The sequence below is a fragment of the Anopheles funestus genome, chromosome 3RL, assembly GCF_943734845.2.
Source record: "Anopheles funestus chromosome 3RL, idAnoFuneDA-416_04, whole genome shotgun sequence".
Taxonomy (NCBI): Eukaryota; Metazoa; Arthropoda; class Insecta; order Diptera; family Culicidae; genus Anopheles; species Anopheles funestus.
In genome coordinates this window covers 76,111,364-76,129,822 of record NC_064599.1, presented here as the reverse complement: position 1 = coordinate 76,129,822, position 18,459 = coordinate 76,111,364, and the positions used below count along the sequence as shown (strand labels likewise).

At 41.1% G+C, this 18,459-nt stretch overlaps 1 protein-coding gene and 1 long non-coding RNA gene across 4 annotated transcripts in view; one reads left to right on the top strand and one right to left on the bottom strand.

Moving 5' to 3' along the window:
- LOC125767122 (uncharacterized) overlaps nucleotides 1–18,459 on the top strand; it is a 241,659-nt gene that overhangs the window by 22,791 nt on the left and 200,409 nt on the right. The window lies entirely within an intron of this gene.
- The window catches only part of LOC125767009 (frizzled), a 217,286-nt gene that overhangs the window by 19,098 nt on the left and 179,729 nt on the right, over nucleotides 1–18,459 (bottom strand). The window contains exon 5 of one of the 3 annotated variants that reach the window (XM_049433216.1): nucleotides 585–14,801. The exons of the other annotated variants lie outside the window; for them this stretch is intronic. Coding sequence (XP_049289173.1) covers nucleotides 14,686–14,801 — 116 coding nt within the window. The 3' untranslated portion in view covers nucleotides 585–14,685. Of the gene's footprint in view, nucleotides 1–584; nucleotides 14,802–18,459 lie in introns of those variants that run through there. 3 annotated transcript variants of the gene reach the window in all.

Here is an 18,459-nt window from a genome sequence, read left to right as displayed (position 1 = left end):
AGACGGTCGCTAGAAGAAAGCTTTAATAATTAACAGAAACAACCACTTTAATCGTTCTTTTACAATCATTTCTTATTTGGTATAGGCGGTACAGCAATATCTAGGCGAGAAGCAGAGAGACCAGAAGAAAAAATCTTCATCAAAGCTTTTACCAGTAATAAAGTTGCATAACATCATTTTTACTATGCAATCGCATAAGGAAAAAAAACCTAATGTCTTATCTGAGCATTCTTCCACACGGATTTCCATTAAGTTGTCACGGTGTATCCCGTTAGGGCAGTGGTCGGCAAGGTGTGGGTGGATTGACTGCGAGATTCTTTCGAACTTCATTTGTATATTTGAAACTAACGTATTGAAATTTTCATTAAACCCACGAATTGTATCTGCAGTCGAATCGCATTTATGAGTTTATGCGATAAGTCGATCAATATCGACATATTCTTCAATTTATTGTTAACATTAGTAAGAAACCATCCATCGCTTCTTTTTTATTATAGAGACTAAAAATCTTCTAAATATGAAAATATAAATATGAAAATATATAAATATGAAAAATAGAGTGAAATACAAAAAAATCTGCACCACATTGAAGACATTTTTATGTAACATTGAGATCTACTCGTTGATTTTAAATTCAGGGTTTTTTTCATTTTTGGGACAACATTTCTCATTTCGGCTCTTCAAAATTAATTCATTGTGTATTTTTACAATATTCGACTCTTAGTACTAGGACGATTGTCGACCACTGCGTTAGGGCGTTGTTTTCATACGATTGGTATCGATGAATAAACGATTCCTCCTCGCCCCCTCCCCTCCCCCATGCGGTATTTGTGTGTGTGGACAATTCGATCATAAAGAATGCTGGAATGCTTCATAAAAATAATTTCTCGGTGTGAGCTTTTGTATAAAAATTTATTTTTGCTTTCCACCCTTTCGTGGTTATTTTATTGCTTATGATAGGTTGAAGTGTGGTCATTTATTTATTTTTTATTACCAACGTAGAACTTTTTCGTAGCGTTTAAATAAAGAAAGAAAAAAAAAGCATTACTTTCTTCCTGTTGCCTGCAATCAGGCAAATAGAAAGCTGGCTTGGGGAGATGATCGTTCTTGCATGGTTGGGGTGGGAACGTAATTGAGTGCCAGATCGTGTGGTTTTTATACCCAACCTCCAGATGTTTTGGACGCAAGAACCGTTTGAAGAGGAGGGCGTTACGACACATCATCTATCAATGAACACGAAGCTTCCGAGAAGCGTTAGCTAGCTTTATGGTCGCATGTTATGCGGCAATGTCGCGACCAGAACTTTAGAATTGTATATGACATTTTTATCGCAACCGAGAGTAAAATGATAGTTTGACATTTCATTTTAATATCCGCTCAATCGAAACTCATCGCTTTTAACGATCACGGTACGGTGGTTCGTTTGTTTGTTGCTTTGCGCTCGAGCATCATCACGGCCGCATTGGGCCGTTGTCATCTTCAGTGTGCATTTTCGTCACTAATGATTACGGCCCGATGGCCGATACCAGGGATTAATGATTCCACGGTACGTATCGCAGAGCTTTTACTGCACCAACCACACGGGTGAAGGATTTTTTATCTTCGTACGCTAAGCCGCAGACACCGGTCCAAGGGTTTTAACGGTGATGTAACGGGTTTCTATCCGTGGCGCGATAGCAAACCCAAGAATAAATGATGGTCAACCACCGGGCAGGTTAGAATCATGACGCTGACACACCAACCAATGCTTCCATCAGATCGCATCCCATCGCGTACACGCTTTCGACCGCCGCACCCCATCCGTGGGTCGGCGGTGTGCAGCAAGTTGCAGAACAAAACCGCATAAATCATGAGCCGGTTATATCTAATCTTTTGCGGTCTTGAAACGCGCGACCGTGTGCTGGCGAGATGGGAAGCATTCAAACTCGAGATGGGTCCACCAAGTCGTCCCTGCTGGCACTCCGGCGTGTGTGTTATTAACACGCCGGATACTCCACCCAAAACCCTGGGCTGGGATGGATCTTTGGAACTCGATAATCGCCTTCCTCGGAAAGGGCGTAAGGGCATCCGTCGCTCTGTCTCCATTCTTCATTTATTTGCCTTCCTCCTTGATGCCTTATAAGCCGTATCTCAACTGCCAGCTAGTACTATTGCCTACGATACATTGTGATAAAGAAAGGTTTCCCTACACATCTTGGCCCTGGACCTCTTGGCCATCAGTTTGCGACAAAGTTTTCCACCGAACGTGGTTGCCAGTGGAAAAGCACTTTTTTTCTAATGGCGCATGTAAGAAGATGATCCTGCAGCCATACGAATTCTTCGACACCGTCACCTTCGGGAGGGGTTCTTTATCCGCATCAGAATGCCATCTTCGTCAAACGGTGTAGACTGGGGATGAACAAATACCTACACCTTGGATGTATATGGGCGGATGTGTCCAAACCTGCCTACATTGAGTGGGATCATTGAGTTCGATGAAGGGTAACTGTGCATGTGTGTGTGGCACAGTAAATATCTATCATTTGGAGGAAGATTTATTTCATAATTTCGATGAAAGATCACTTTGGCAGTAACCGCGGATCGAAACCCCTAACGGGACAGACATAGATTTCCCGCACTCGATGGATATTTATGGAGCGCTGGTGGGCGTTTCTTCACCTTCCTTGAGTTGGTTGGGATCGTGGGATTGGGTGTAATTAAATTAACTTTACCCATTTCCATGCTCGGTTACTCTTCCGATCGGAAAGGTTCAAGAGTTGAACTTTGGAAATGTTTTTTTTCCCTCTTGTTTCTCTCCATTAGCTAAGCTGTTTTTTCCCTCTTGCAAATCGTGGTCGTTTCTGGGCGCAGTAAGAGAAAACAGTTTACAATATTTAAACACTGTTCCATAACCGGTTCGAATAAGAGCTTTAAAACGATGCCGGATCGGCCGTACCATTCTGGGTGGTAACTGGTTCTATTCGTTGTGCCAGCTAGGCAACTCCAGAACACATGAATGCCCTTCCGGCGACGATTAAGCAAGAATGAAGTGTAAATGCAACAGCCTAAACATGTCACATTTTTGAAACCCTAATTACAGCTACAGTTCAAAGCGAGAGTGCAACGCGTCCTGCTCGAGGGTTGTCGGTCGGACGGTGCATCAGCGATCGAAACACGTGCAAAGTTCCATGGCGCGTAAGTCGAGAAGTGTGATGCACAATTACAGCACGCTACGGGAAAGCTGTGGCGACAGTGATGAAGACATCAGCACCGTTTTACAAGTTCGCGGTTTGCGTGGGAATGGTTTGACGCGAAGAACGTCGGTCGAAGAACAAAGTGATGCACAGCCAAAGTAAACGAATGTCGGTGCCTTTAAACAGGCACCACATTATATTGATTTGTTCCAAGAATCATTAAAATGCGCGGATACATAAAAGGGTTCGTATGTAATAATCTTTTAATTACATCTAACGCTTCAACCACTGTGCGGAATGAAAATTCTTAGAATCATTAAAACATTTCATTACCGGCTGTCAATAATCAATTTGCGATAGTTTAACTCACAGTTAAATCAATTCCGAATGAAGCTACCATGCACTTGGTACTAATGATAAAACAAAAATAAAATATCAAAAAACAAAATAAGAACAAAAGAAAATATAAGAAATAACAAAATAAGAATAACGAAAGCAAAAAAAGATAGACAGATAAACAGAACACTTTAAAATAAGGAAGAAGAAAATGAAGAAATGTATTAATACAGTGATGGAATAACATGAAATTTAAAGAAATGCTAAAAACTATATCAAAACAAAACAACAAAACCAAATTCACTGCTGGCATGTGACAAACAAGTGTTTGTAAACAAACAGAGTATTCATTCGCAAAAGATACAATCATCCTAAACGCAATCAGATGAAATTATAATTAAAGTAATTAATTGTATAACAATTAAATCAAACGAATTGTCAAATTATCATAACAAACAACCCCTAATTGTGAATTCAATTCGCAGCAGTGTTAAGCTTATGATAACATTTCTATGAAGGTTCTGTACCCTTTTTCAAATAAAACCTACCGAAAACCAACACAACAGACAGAAAGAGACCACCGTCGGAGCTTGCAAGTTTTGCAAAGGTTTCCAAATGAGTTTTTACCTTCACACCACGAGCTCATAACAACTCAACCCAAAACCCAATGCAGATCGCCTTGAAGTGGGCACCACCTCAAGGGTGGGTGAGGCCCCATTTTGTATCGTACTTCTTTGCGTGACAAGAAAAAAAACATTCACCGTGTCAAGCGCGCGATTAGAACCGGGACACGCTTGGGGGTGACATACAACATGATCGTCAGTTGTACATGGTAAGGGATGGGGGTGTGCGTGAGTGGCACTTTTCCAAACTGACTTACCCACCCGCGCGGATGGGTGATGGACCCCATGGCGCGGAAAATTTTCCAAATCTCGTTCTCCCTGTCTGTTTTCCGACGCTAATTATGGCAAATTGAGTGATAGGGGGACCCCAAGAGCTAGCACGCTGCCACACCGACGGCAAATGGGATAATGATGATGACATTTAACTGAAGTGTGTGCTAATGATGAAAATGACACTAATTTCGTCTATTCTCTCGCGCAGCGATGCGATGTTTGGTGGAATTCTTACGCTTTTCGGTTCGTTATTTTGCGCTTTTGCACCGTTCGCAACGGGCACTATCAAAGCGAAGCGGCGACGCATGCGGAACGGTTGAAAAGCTACCAGCTATTGATGGGTACGTCGACTAGAAGTGGGAAGTTGACTGCCGATAGACAGTTTAACGGTGTAACGAAGAGGACAGGAGCGACTGGCCTGTGTGTTGCTTTTTTGCCTGTTGCAGTTTATTTATTTTTTCTTCCCCGCACTGCTAACAAGGTGAAGAAATCGTAAAATGATATACATGGGAACAGTTCCGAGGCGTCTGTCGCAAGCAACTCGCAACACCGCACCCGGAAGGATGCTCCGATGGTTGTTTCAGTGGCGCAACTGCACATATCGTTGCCGGTTGGAACAGTGGAACTGTGTATGGCAAAAGATATTCTTTTATCTGGCGGCTGTTCGTCTGTCGTGCCAACCTACGAACGGTGAAGTGGTACTCCACAGTGAAGTTCCAGCCCCAGAGTAGGATGATATATGGAGCTCACGGTCTAATGCCCGAAACAGGGAAGCTGAGATCAGACCTGCATACGCTACAACGCTGCCAGGCTGAAGGCTCGTTCGGGATGTAATGCAGTGACAGTGCAAAATAGAAAAGAACAGCGACACACAAGGGTGGCGTAGAGCGCAACAGCAACAACAAAAAAAAGAAAGCCACACAGAAAATGTTTAAATAAACAGCCAAACAAGGCGAAGGTGGTATAGCAGCAGAGGGGCTGCAACGACAGCTTGGGAAAAGAATAAATTATTCATAAGCATGCAAAATATGCTACACAGTTCACTGCGTGCAATAGGATGGGACAAGATAGCAGGTACATCCATGCAGCATCATATCCACCTCACGTAGAATAGAACCTTTAGTGAGTAATAGAGCTCGTGGTGCATCTTCTTGGTACGTGTACTAAAAAAAACTACCCACCACTCGCTACAAAGCTTAAGCTTTGTGCTATGTAAAATGTTAGTATACGAGTCGTTGCTCTCTTCTCCTTCCTTCACTGGCACAAGTAATCCTCTCCAGCCAAACGGATTGCATACTTTAGGGCGCAATTCTCATACACCTGATAAAACAGTATGAACAATATGACATAACCTTACACCTTTTGATGGCATAATGGGATCGCTGGATGATGCAAAAATTGAGATGATCCATATCGGAAAGAACTCTGTGTCACCTTACCGAAAAAAACTGACAGCCCACGGGGTATGCTTTAAAAGTTTTGTTGACTTTTGGCTTTATTATTAAACCACTCCACATTCCCGCGCGAGTAATCGACCACGAAAGGGAAACCGGTACCCCGTATCACACCTTTTTCAAACAAATCTCTTTTGAAATTTGCTTTTTATTTGTGTCACCCGATAAGAACGGTGTTCGGAGACAAAGAAAATAGAAAACGTCGCGAATAAATGGTGGCATATTCATTTGACTTCGCTATAATCCAACCGTGGTAACTAGAATTGAGGGGGAAAAAATGAAAAAAAGCGAAGAAAATCCCTAACACTGAAGTTGAAATTTATTACACCTTTGCCGGGTGAATGTGCGTCTCGTGCAAAACAGGTGACAAAAAGGGAAATAGTCAACCCGAAGCCGGGCGAAGGCACGGGAAAATCTTCCGAAAGATTGAGATTTTGCCGGATTTCATTAAATCGCCACAGTCCCCGTAACTCTGGGACCGAGGGGCAAAGGATAAGCCCGTGCGAGTGGTAGGATTTATGCTTCAGCACCTTTTGAACCGACGGATGGAGCAGGGCTCTTAACAGGAACACAGCGTGACGCGTCTTCGTGTGCTGTGCAGAAAATTACCACCCATTGGCGTGTGTGCCCCTTTTCAAAAAGAAAAAAATGGTGCAAAGAGGATGCGGTTTTTTTGGAAAGCTGACACCATTTGAGAAGCTACAGGGAATCATGAACAATATTGAAAGAGTATGTGATTCTGAAGGTATAAAATCAAGAAAAGAGTAAGGTGAGAATTTAAAATTTACAACAAATTTAACACATCGTCAAACAAAAGTAGCCACGCTTGCTTAATGAAATCTTTTAACAAGAAACATGAAGCTTTTTATTAAAATGCTATTCCCCCATTGTAAAATATTCCCCAAAAAAGTGGACGGAATGATTCATCTTCACGAGGAAAATATCTCCCTAGCAAATGAAGAGGATCTTTTCGATTATTAATAACACTAGCATGATGCCCAAAGGCCGGTACCGAAAACGTGGTCTTACGGTCTTGTAAAATAGAGTAATCGTCTCCATATTTCATCGCCCAAAACAAGTGTAACACCGTTCACCCGTGTCGGCTATAAACCGTCTGCTGAGCAGCACAGATTTATGAGCAACAGTTGGACCACCTCAAGGATCATCATCCACTCAGGAGCACATATACACTGACGGTTTTGTGATATTTTTAAACGACTCCAAGTGAACTGAAGCACAAACACACAACGAGAGACAAAGAAAGAAAGAAAGATCCTATCTGAGGGTACTTTTACCTTCCAGACGCGACAAAGACAGACACCGTACAAATTTACAACGTGTTGTAATCTTTTTCGTGTGTTATGTTTGTCTTCTTTTTTTCCCGCTGTCGCGGCTTTCTTCTGCCTTTAAACCCCCAACCACCCCCCGCTACTTCCCCTCGCCCAAGATGGATGGTTGAAGCTTTACTTTATACTTTTGCTTGCTGACGGTACCTTTTCGACAGCATCCAATGTAATATGGTTTGGTTAGAGATGCCTTTGCGCAGTGCAGTTGCCACAGCAGGATTTTTACTCGCTTCGCATGATGTGAAGGACGCCAAGTGCTCGAACTGCGTTTTATGAGTTGTGCAAACCGCTGCCAAAACCAATAGCAATCTGCCATGGTAGTTTGAGTCCTCGGGCATCAGGCAAAGCAAGAGGGCGCAAAGACTTCACCATAAAGAGCATTAAGAGAAGATTGTGTAATAACAGCAGATTGTTGAAGTTCTCCACCAACATTTCGCTGCACTTCCGAACGATCCAATGATTTATCTCAGGTCTCACTTTTCGTGCAATTGCATTATTATCGTGTGAGATGGTCGTGGCCGTAAGCTCGTCTTTTCTTGGGGTTTTTTGTTTTTGATTTTTGCTTCCACATCCAGGTGACACTGGCTGCACAAGGTTCTGGACGTGATAGAGTACCGTAGCGGTGGGGCACCAACATTAAAAAAAAACGAACAATCTCGACAAGACTGTCACGACGAATGGATGCTGGAGTCGTGCTGCATGAATCTGGTGCAGATAAGGCATAAAATAAGCATCATGACACCACCTGGTGGAAGGATTTTCAACCGAACACCAATAAATAACGTACAATGCATGCCATTAACGAATATGAAAAAGAGAGCTTTGGTGTGGATTCCTGTAAATCCTATCCTCAAGAAGAATAAAATTCCTTAAATGCCTTAACCAACCGATTTCCAACCATTCAGATCACTTATTTATGTTGGAAATGATTATTTTATTTATTTATGCAGTGCATGCATCTCTCCGGGATGGAGAGGAAAAGATTTAAGTTAACATCCACAATTGCAACAATACCAGTAGATACAACATGAAGAAAAAGGTCACTCACAATCATTGGGCAAAGCAATCCAAACACAGCTACCAATGACTCAACTCGGTTAAATGCTCTCGGTACGGGAGGCATCTGTGCATAAAGTTGTGCGGAATCTGAAAGGATCATCGTATCATAACTTGATTGTTGTTTTCACATGCTAGAAACGGCTACGGGTGCTCAGATAAGAGCCCGATGGAAGTACTTCGCAGCCGGATGCCTCCACTTACGTTGGTTCATAGTCCGTGCATTGGGATGCTTTGAAAAGACACACACGCCGTTTCCAATCCCAGCTATGACGATCTTATGTAGATCTGGCAAACGCCGATCATAACCACAATGTTTGAAATATAAACTGACTATTTGCGGTTAGCGTAGAAAGAGGAGGAAAAAAAGGAAGAACTCAATGGGTTTCACGTTCACGTTCAGGCTCGTGGGCAAAACCGGGAAACCTACGAAGTTTAATCTAATCGATGCAATATCTTGCTCCCATTCGCTCGATGTTGTGGTTTTCATGCACCGAGCATTCTCCAACGCTGCATTCGACGGTACCATGGTACGTGGTGTATGGTGTGGTTCGTAGAACAAACGGTGCACCGGTAAAGATGCCAAATGCAAAAGTTTAAATTGAGATCGTGATATCAATATACGGGCATTTTAGTGTATCTGAAGATTATGGTTTTGTGCAGTCGTGCGCACTTCGCAATACAAGTATTATTGATGAGTTTGACTTGGTTTTTTGAGACCGAGTCCGATGTGGTTTCCTTTTGTCTCCTTTTTTCTTCCTCCACAAACTTCGTTTCTTATGAGAGTAGAATAAATGGTTTTATTCCGTTTAGGAGGGAACATGGGAGAAGGGAGATGGTGACAGGAATCCGGTTAGGAAAAATATTGAATCCCTCCGAACGACCCCTCTCGGGGAAGGAAAAATCTTAATTTCCAAAACCTCCATAGCACAAGAAAGCCGGGCACATCTCGTAAACATCCCGAACAAATGACCACTCGACTTGTCGACAAGCGTGTCGCTAGCTCCAACCGTGCTAGCCATCAATATTTTCGATATCCGGTCAAGATTTTTCAGCATCTCTCCGCCCTCATATCTAACCCTCCCCTGATCCGTTGCCCTGATCACAATGCAAACGACGAATTGAGTTTGCATCATGCAGGGATTTTTAAATTACGATGCTTTCTTCTCCGGGATGTGTTTCGGGTTTTTAGTGTGTTGTGGTTTTTTTTTGTCTTCTTGCCTTTCAGGATGGGCGAGAATTTATTGTAAATTTATTCAACACTCAGCGTAGCACCCCTGCGTGTCTGCGAGCGTATCGACACTAATCAGGACAGAGCGTGTCCAAACATGGACCCGTTTCAATAACCGCTGGGCAGCCGTTGGGCACTGTCGTCGACTATTCAATTATGTGCCATAATTTAAGATGCGTTAATTTTTACGTGGCGGGGCTCGATTCGTGATTCGATCTCGAACAAGAGAAACAAGTTCTAACCATAATCTAACCATAATAACTTTCCAAGTTTTTAGGGCTTTGGGAAAATATTTAGACACATTTAGCAAGTGTTTCGTATACAGGAATATTCATAGGACAAATACAGTATTCACAAATACAGGAATTTTCATAGCAATAGACTCGAATTTGGGTTTTATTCAGTTTAAAATTTAGATATTATTTTTTATTAAGTTTTACAAAGCTCCCATCACTTACGATAGCATTAAAAAAACACAAGAGAAAATTCTTCACAAAACACTGTTCTAGTGAAAAATGGAAATTTCATGATCATGCGAGAAATATGAAAAGTAAAACAGCGAAGGATAAACACTGCAAATTTTAAGTTAATTGCGAACCTCCACCATTAAGCACCCATTTAAAGCTATTGAAAGCAACAAAAAAAAGATAAACAAACAAAGAACAATGCGAAATCGAAAGGCTGTGCGATGGCGAACAGTTAAAAAGGTTGAGTAAATTATGCAAATAAGGATAATGAACGATGCTACCGCGTCATGCGGTTCATTCTTTTTTTAAGTGCGAAGGTCAAAAAATCAACCCATCCCGCGGGCCAAGGACTCGCACCGGGTGGCTGAAACCTAAAGGAGCGCTACATGGGACAGGTAAACAATGCATTAAGGCAGAAGCATGAATAATTAGTTTCGCGTAATGAGTTCTTAATACACGCGCCCCATTCCACGCAAACACTAATCGAAAGACACGGTCGACCGGAAAGAGAAGAACCGACGAGATCATCACATAAAGAAGAACCTATGCTAATGGTTCGCTGAAGGTGGTGAAAGTGTATCGCCATGAAAGGGTTATCCGAACGGAGGATAACCCAAGATGGCTTCGTCGAAGGAGTGCCCGTATGAACCTTACCGGCCTGCAAACCTTCCACGGAGTAGCAGCACAGAGTTCTTCCGTTTCCCTTGGCCTTTATTGAACGGTGGTAACGAACTGGATAAACCATTTTTCGACGATCCTCACCTCACGTGCACCTTATGATGACGCTTGATGATCAAAAGGAGAGCAATCAGGGGCTTCGTTACGTATCACTTATGGCATTCTGATAAGCGTGCTTTAGCCGTATACCCGCAAAAAGGATGAAATGAACTTCACCCACAAGTATCACGTATCCTTTGACCGTACTTTTATTTTGCCGAACCGATCCCAAGAAACGGCCCGATCGGGCACATACTGGGAAGAACCACTTTTACCGATACGTCACTGTGAGCCGATTTTCGGACCGGGGTTGATAAATCCCTGCAGACGTTAGGGGAGTTTAGGGCATCCGCTAGTCATCGTAATAAAGCGAGTTTTATCCACTTGGCTGAACATTGCCGTGGCTCAGACGTTGGCTTTACCGTGTTCGACCGATAGGAAAAATGGGACCCCGATAGGGTAAAGTATCTATTTCTCGAGCGATGGTCCTCAACCGGCCGACGTTGTCTCCGGTTCCTGGTTCCTCTGTTGCTACACACATCGCACTAGTTCTTTATCTCTTTGACCCAGCGCACACAATCACGGCATCTTCTTCTCGCAATAGCAATAACACACAAAAAACCCCTTCGCCCACATGAGATGAGACGGGAAGACAGAAGTGAAAACAAAAAATGAACAGCAAAGCTTTGGTAAATTACGTACTTGAGCTTACTCACACGCTTCCGGCGTGTTTGCCTCTTTAGTCACCCATTTGGTGAAAACCCCTTATATCCGGGACAAAGGATGCGTTCTCCATCCACCGTTGCTGCTTATTATAAACACGAGCCACAACACACTGTGCCAGTTGCCTATCCCAACATACGATATAATCATAATAAAAGTGTCACATTATATTTATAGCAACGAATTACGTCCCATGTCCGTGTGCCCGAGACAGATTTCCTTGAGCCCGGTTTTACCCTAGATTCCAATCTGTGGTCTTCCGGAATTAGGTGCGCCTGTTGTTGGAGGGTTTTCACAGCGTCTAACACTTTTGTTTTCCCTACTATGTAAGACAGAATGAAAACGAGAGTCTATTTAAGTTTTTTCCATCCGCGTATCAGCTAGCTACAGTGCGTTACATAACATTAGGTTCACTTGATTTTTTAAAGCAAAAAACTAGACAATAAGTTTAACCTTCAAGTAGGCAACCGGATACCCGGGTATTTTTTTCTACTTTGAACTGCAATAACTTTTATTTCATTGTTTGTATTGACCTGAAATTTTCTGTAGCCTCCCAACTTTTTATTTCCGAATTTTGGTACAAAAATTGTAATTTTAAACAAACAATAAGTATTTTATTTTGATTTATTTTAAACTTTACCACGTAAGTTGGCAACCAGCATACCCGGGTATTCCATACATTTCGTATGGAGAATGACGTTTCTCTTCTTATTCTTTTCGGATTTAAAATTTCAAATGGATCGTTAGTATTATCGTATCTAAAAAAATATAATAAATGATAATCTTTAATTATCATTATATTATTATTATTATAGTATATTATAGTATAGTATAGTATTTACTATATAATTTATATAATATAATTAAAAAAAACCATTAATTGTATGCGTCAAAAGGTATGGAATACCCGGGTATGCCGGTTGCCAACTTACGTGTGTAAATTTGGTTGCCAACTCTACGGTTAAAGCATGCTTGTAGATCAGAAAATAAATAGGTCATTTTAGAATTCACTGACACTGACACCAGATATACAGAAGTAATTATTTGTTGAAGTCGTTTATCGACATGCATTTCGCATATAAAGCGGCTTACTATATGTTGCGCTTCACATTTCTTTTGGCGTTTATTTTGTTCTAGAAAATCATATGGATGTATTTATAAAAAAAACAGGGCTTAAAATATTGTATGGTAGCTATAACAACACTTAAATGAGCAAAAACATATTTCTAATAAATGAAATATTTAAAAAAAATAATACGTTTGAAGAAATTTTATATCCGTATATCCGTAAAATATTTTGCTAGAGGATAAAAATATAAAACTTGTACATAACAATTTGTGTTAACTCAAAAACAAAATGCAATAATATATGTGGGAAATTAAAAAAAATTATAGCAGTAAAGGACGTTCTTCAAGAACAGATTTTCTTACACATAATTTTCATCTTTTCTTTTTTTGATTGTGGGGAAAATGGCCGTATAGATTCTTGTATTTTTTCTACCTGTTCACCATTTTCATATTTAACCTTTATTATTATAAAATATATGTGGTTTTATATGTATGTTATGAACTGTACTACATCTCCTTGCAGCAGTGCAGTAAATTGAACTAAATTTAAAATTTCATCGACACTATTTTCCAAGCGAAAATAAAGGACCATTTATAAAAAAACCTCCTCCTATCGTTTCATTACTAAACATTGATGGAAAAATAAAACGATCAAGGGAGAAAAAAACATTAGAATGTATGGTTCTATATTGGCCCCATCTTGGTGTATTGCACGCTTGCAAATAGTCACCCATGCAAGACGAGGCCACGGTAATCCAATATCCTGCCAATGAAATGATCCTCGTCTCACACGGATCCTAACCCAGTAACGCAAGTGTTAGTGAGTGTGTGTGTCCATGCCCTTGCGCATCGACAGTAGGTTGCATATGCAGTTTTAAGCAAACGTGGACCACGACGATATTGACAGGAATGAAAATGGATTGCACACTGCTTACGATGGTGGTAGTTCCTTCCACTGTTCGGAAGCTTTATTAAGTTTCTCCGCACTTTATTTCATTACGATAAGCACAAGACGAAACACGATCCTGCTTCGGGACACATTTTGCTGAACGAACCGTGCAGACGGTCAGATCCCTCTCTTCAGCCATCACAAGACTAGTGGCGGATGAGGTTAAAACCGGTAGCTAAAAGCACTTGTACGGTATCGGAAAGGAACCATATTGCAGTGTGCTCTGGTTCGTTGTCGATTTTGTGTTCCTTGCTTCCATATTCCATCATTCTTTTATTGGCTGTCGCTGAAATAATTCACATGACACAATTTGTGCAAAAATTCGAACCATAGCAGCTGCAGCTGATGCAACGCCGCTGATGCGAATACAATTTAAAGTGCAATAATTACAATTTGTACTTGCCCCAGGTATTGGCTCAAGCTGTCGAAGTATCGTACACAGCCCGCGTATCAACCGAACCGGACGATTCATTTGCACGCATTACACGATGTATCATTTATATGCGAAATTAAATTATAATGAAGACACACCATTTGTTGTTTCCCGTTCCGCGGCCGGCAAACGAATTGTAATTTCCTCCCCTCACTCTGCCGGAAACCGGAGAATCGAATGGATCAAGCTGTCCGCATGTGAGGTTTTCCCGGCATCCCATATCGATTTACATTTGCCACCCCCGTGTCGTACGTGTCGTCCCACACGGTAAGTGTGGAAAGTTTTCCCTCGTTTGCTGATAAAGCGAGTAACCATCGGGCCGGACACGCCCGCATTTCCTTGTTTCCCCGATTACATGCTGCTGTGCTCGTGGCCTCATCAAACCAAACCCGGCCTGCTCGGGAGTTGGGAAAATCGAACTACCGAGTAGATGATTTTATTTTATCAATCACCACTCTTACTCGCTTACCATGCCGCATGCAATCGGAGGGTTTTTTCGGGAATGTGGAAATCATTCGGACCGTGTGCGCGACACACAAACGTGCCCGTTGGGTTGGGGCGTGATTTGTAACAGCTTACCAGATTATCCATTCACCATCAGCACAAAACCATCACGCCAACGTACTAGTGGATTGTTCGCGGGTTTCCAAAAAATGGTGCAGAAATTACCGATTTGTGGTCCGGCAAAGGACAGCAATGGTGCCTTTGCATGGGACACGTATCGCTGCGCGATGTAAATCCGATAATTTCCCGTATCGCGTGATGGATTATTTTAATTTAACTAGGTTCCTGGTTTGCTGGTACGGGACGAAATCCCGTCGTTCGCTTTTTCGTGGTCAAATAAACGTATCCTGGATGTTCGCTTTTTGAGTTTTTGTTACCTTTTTTTGAAGAAGTATGAGATTATCCCTCCCGATAGCATTGGGCAGATATTGTTTGTAATCGAGTTTACCTGGAAGAAAAAACGAAATAAAAATAGAAAAAAATTATTAAATAATTATTGAGTATAAAATTTTATTTTACTTTTTTTTGTAATTCTGGAAAATTCCACAAGAAAAAAAAGTTGTTTGAAATGAATGAAAACTAGCCGATTTTCAAGCATTTAGCTTTGATTTCCTTTTACAGGGTTTTCATAGCTAAACGGGATCGTTTTTCAAAATTTTCAATGTTTTATTCAAACTACCTTTTTGGCGTAATAAACCTTAAATCATTAGTAGGTTATTATAAACAGTCCTAGATTAGAAACCCGGTCCTGTCGTATGGACCGGTGCCGTTTATCACATACACCACCGGCCCCAAACAAAATACTCTTACAAGACCTACATTTTGAATAAACCTTGATTTTGGTACAGTAAGGTCCTCTTTGCATATTAATAAAATACTAAGCGATATATGTATATCTATCTATTTTCAATAAAATGAAATAGTATTTGCCATGACGAATGATAATCAACGACGCTGAATATGGACTTCGTCAAAATAAGTGAATGACGCCGTTGAATAACCGTTGTTAATATGAAAATCCTGAATTAAATTCTGACAGAATTTAAAATCCTTATTGTGGCTAGTAATGTTAACACATATTCAGACGTAGAGTATCGTGTATACACACCGAACACATAATCGTACTTTTTTACTGTTATTTCAAGAGTCTTTAAACTCATTATTCCGATACTTTTATACTCAATAGACCTTGAAACAAAACAATTGAAAATTATGTATTGACTATGAAAACCCTGTATTAATAATTTCCCTATTAACAAGACATAAAAACAAATCACACACAAACCAGCCGGAACAAAAGTACGATTCAAATCTGTGTTTCATTGTATGTACATTAAAAAGTAATTTCTCTAGCTTCTTTATGTTTACCGATGATTCTACCAATGTAGCAACTGCCTAAGTACGAAACAATTTCTTTTTGTTAAGTCAAACTTTTCCCCACAGTTAAAGTTTTGTTCAGTTTTGTCATCGTTTGCTAAACGAGCATACAAAATCTACCATTTGTAAGCACCATCAAACAAAAGCGGGCATCATTATTTCTACTGGACATTTTCGTTGTTTTCCTATTTTTTGTAGTAGTTTTCTACCTTCTCTGTCGGCTTGGTGTTGGTTTGCAGTGCCAAATTGCACGTGCAACTTTTGCATATTTGTTTTCAAACGTACGGTTGCAATGAAGAGCGGTGAACATAAGAAAAAACAGGAAGAAAAATAAGCTCTCGAGCATGCCTGATGCTCGGTGCTGGTTTACAAATTTTTCAAACCCACCCGTTTGTACACCGTAACAGGGCGTAAATAAAGAAAAAAAACACGCGTCCCGATGCGCTGGCGGGGAAGGCTTTAGAAAAAATTTGTTTCACAAAAAGTCGTGTAAAGTTTTGCACCAGTTTGTTTGTTTTTTGTGTTTGTTATGTGTGTCTCCTTGAACAGCTTGTACAACTCCACTACCACAGTCGTTTCTATGTTTTCCCTGGCAGAGAAACATGGAAAGTAGGTTCCACAAAACTATTTCTCGCTTCAGTTCCTTCACTACCGCATAGAAAGCAGGCGTGCATTTTGAGCAAACGCCATTTTACCATGACGAAACAGGAGTGGAATTCGAGCTTTTTTTTGGTTGGTTTTTTGTTCTCAGATAGGACGAAAGGACGGTTCCATCAGAAAACGATGGAGTTGGTTGGTAATGTGCGATGAAACATCACACAAATTGTGGATGGAATGAGGCTTCGCTAGCTTCCAGAGGAAAGAGTGTGAGTGTGGAAAAACGACAAGTTTAATCCGCAGTTTGCAGTTTTTGTTCGGTAATAGTTTGAAAATTTTATAGGAATTTGTTTCACCCGCTGACGTTAGCAAGCATATGTGCTGTTAATCAGTTATCAGTAACTCTGGACAGATAAACCAGGCGAACGAAATTTTTCGTTTTTTTCTTCTTCTTTCTCTCTATCTCTCTCAAGGAAAATGTTGCATAAAGTCCTGCAGAAATGCTCCATCAGTTTATCCACCATCAGAATATTTTAATTACATGAGCTTACTAAATACGAGCATAAAACAGAACTTTTACACGGTAACGATCAACAAAACGTATTCATCAAGTGCATGAAGGAACAGTGATGCGCTACACAAACGATAAGTTACAGATGCGGTGAAAATATTTACATTAACATGCTTGTTCAAAATTCCAAAATTCGTATTCGTATATTTAAAATCAAATACAAGTCATAAGCTTTTATTTGCAAAATCCCGACCATGGAATGTGTTTCATTAAATTGGAAAAAGGTAGATAAGAGATTATTTCCATAGCAACCGTGTAATACGAATACATTTTCATGTTCCTTTGGCTTATCACTGCAGATATGCTTTTTGTGCAGCTTATCACAAAAAAAAGATCTCCACTTGTTCATGCATACAAAGTACTGATTTAGGATTTGCTACATTTAAAATGCAAAAAACAAAATCCTTCTTTACCCTAGCGTCACACGCCGCGTTTTGTAGGGAAATTTTATTTCCACACATATTTTCCCTAGCAAATCTTCCCAGGAGATTAGATACAGTGAGCGGAGTAAAGCGAACCGCTTCCAAGAAGCCACCCAGAAAGTAAGATCGTTTCGTTCGAACCACAGACAATCGCCCAAAGTACCAAAGCTGCCTGGAGATAAAGCGATTACGGTGAATTCAATTTACTTTTTGCAACCGAACTGTGACCCTACCGTTAATCATCAGCAAGCGCAGGTTCTGAAGCTGTTGCACTAGTCCGAGTCCTTTACATAAACCGGAAAATAAGAACACTTCTGCCGGGATAGCGACCGAGCGACAGCTTCTTTGGAAGCGCCAACATCCAGTTGGTAGGTTGGAGTTTCTACCGTGTAATTGAATTTCTGCTCCACGGCATGGGTTACGATTCGTAAATGCGAATATGCCCAGGCTTTGGCAATTGGGCTTGGGGAAGCAGTGTGGAGCAACACGCAGCGTGTTTCGATTTAACAGTTACAATAGGACAGTTGGCGAATTGTGAGGTTGCCCTTCGGATCCGAGCAAACATCACAGCATGGGTTCCCCGTGGCGAGTCTAGACAGTCACGAAAAGAACAGCCGGCCGGACAGAGATCGTCGAAAGATAGCCTTCCACTCTGCTGTCTTACATCTGTACAGGGTGACTTGAAACCTATTCCCATACGTGGTTTATTTAACCCTTAAAGTCGTAGTCATTTATTGAGTTGATGCTCAAAACTTAACAACCTTGAAGATGTTTCTTCCGTGATGGCTGTGTTTTGAATTTTTACTAATTATGCGTAACCTATGTATCAAGATCTGCGAGGTGGTCTTTTTCTTCAAGATAAATAAATAAGGCTTAAATAACACTACCAATCGACGTACCACGTTTGCGATCAATTTGCCAACAACGGCGCCGTCAACATTACCTCCTAGGTTACCTAGACCAATTGCATTTCTCAACCAGCGGGTGAACAAAATGCTCTGGGCAATGGTTTTTGGACCAATGCAGTTGAACTTCAGCTGTAGACGACGATAAATCTCAGTCGTGTACCGTTGACAAATTGCGTTAGGGTTTCTGTCCTCCGGTTGAAGCTGGCTGCAAAAGACCATCAGCGCCAGCAT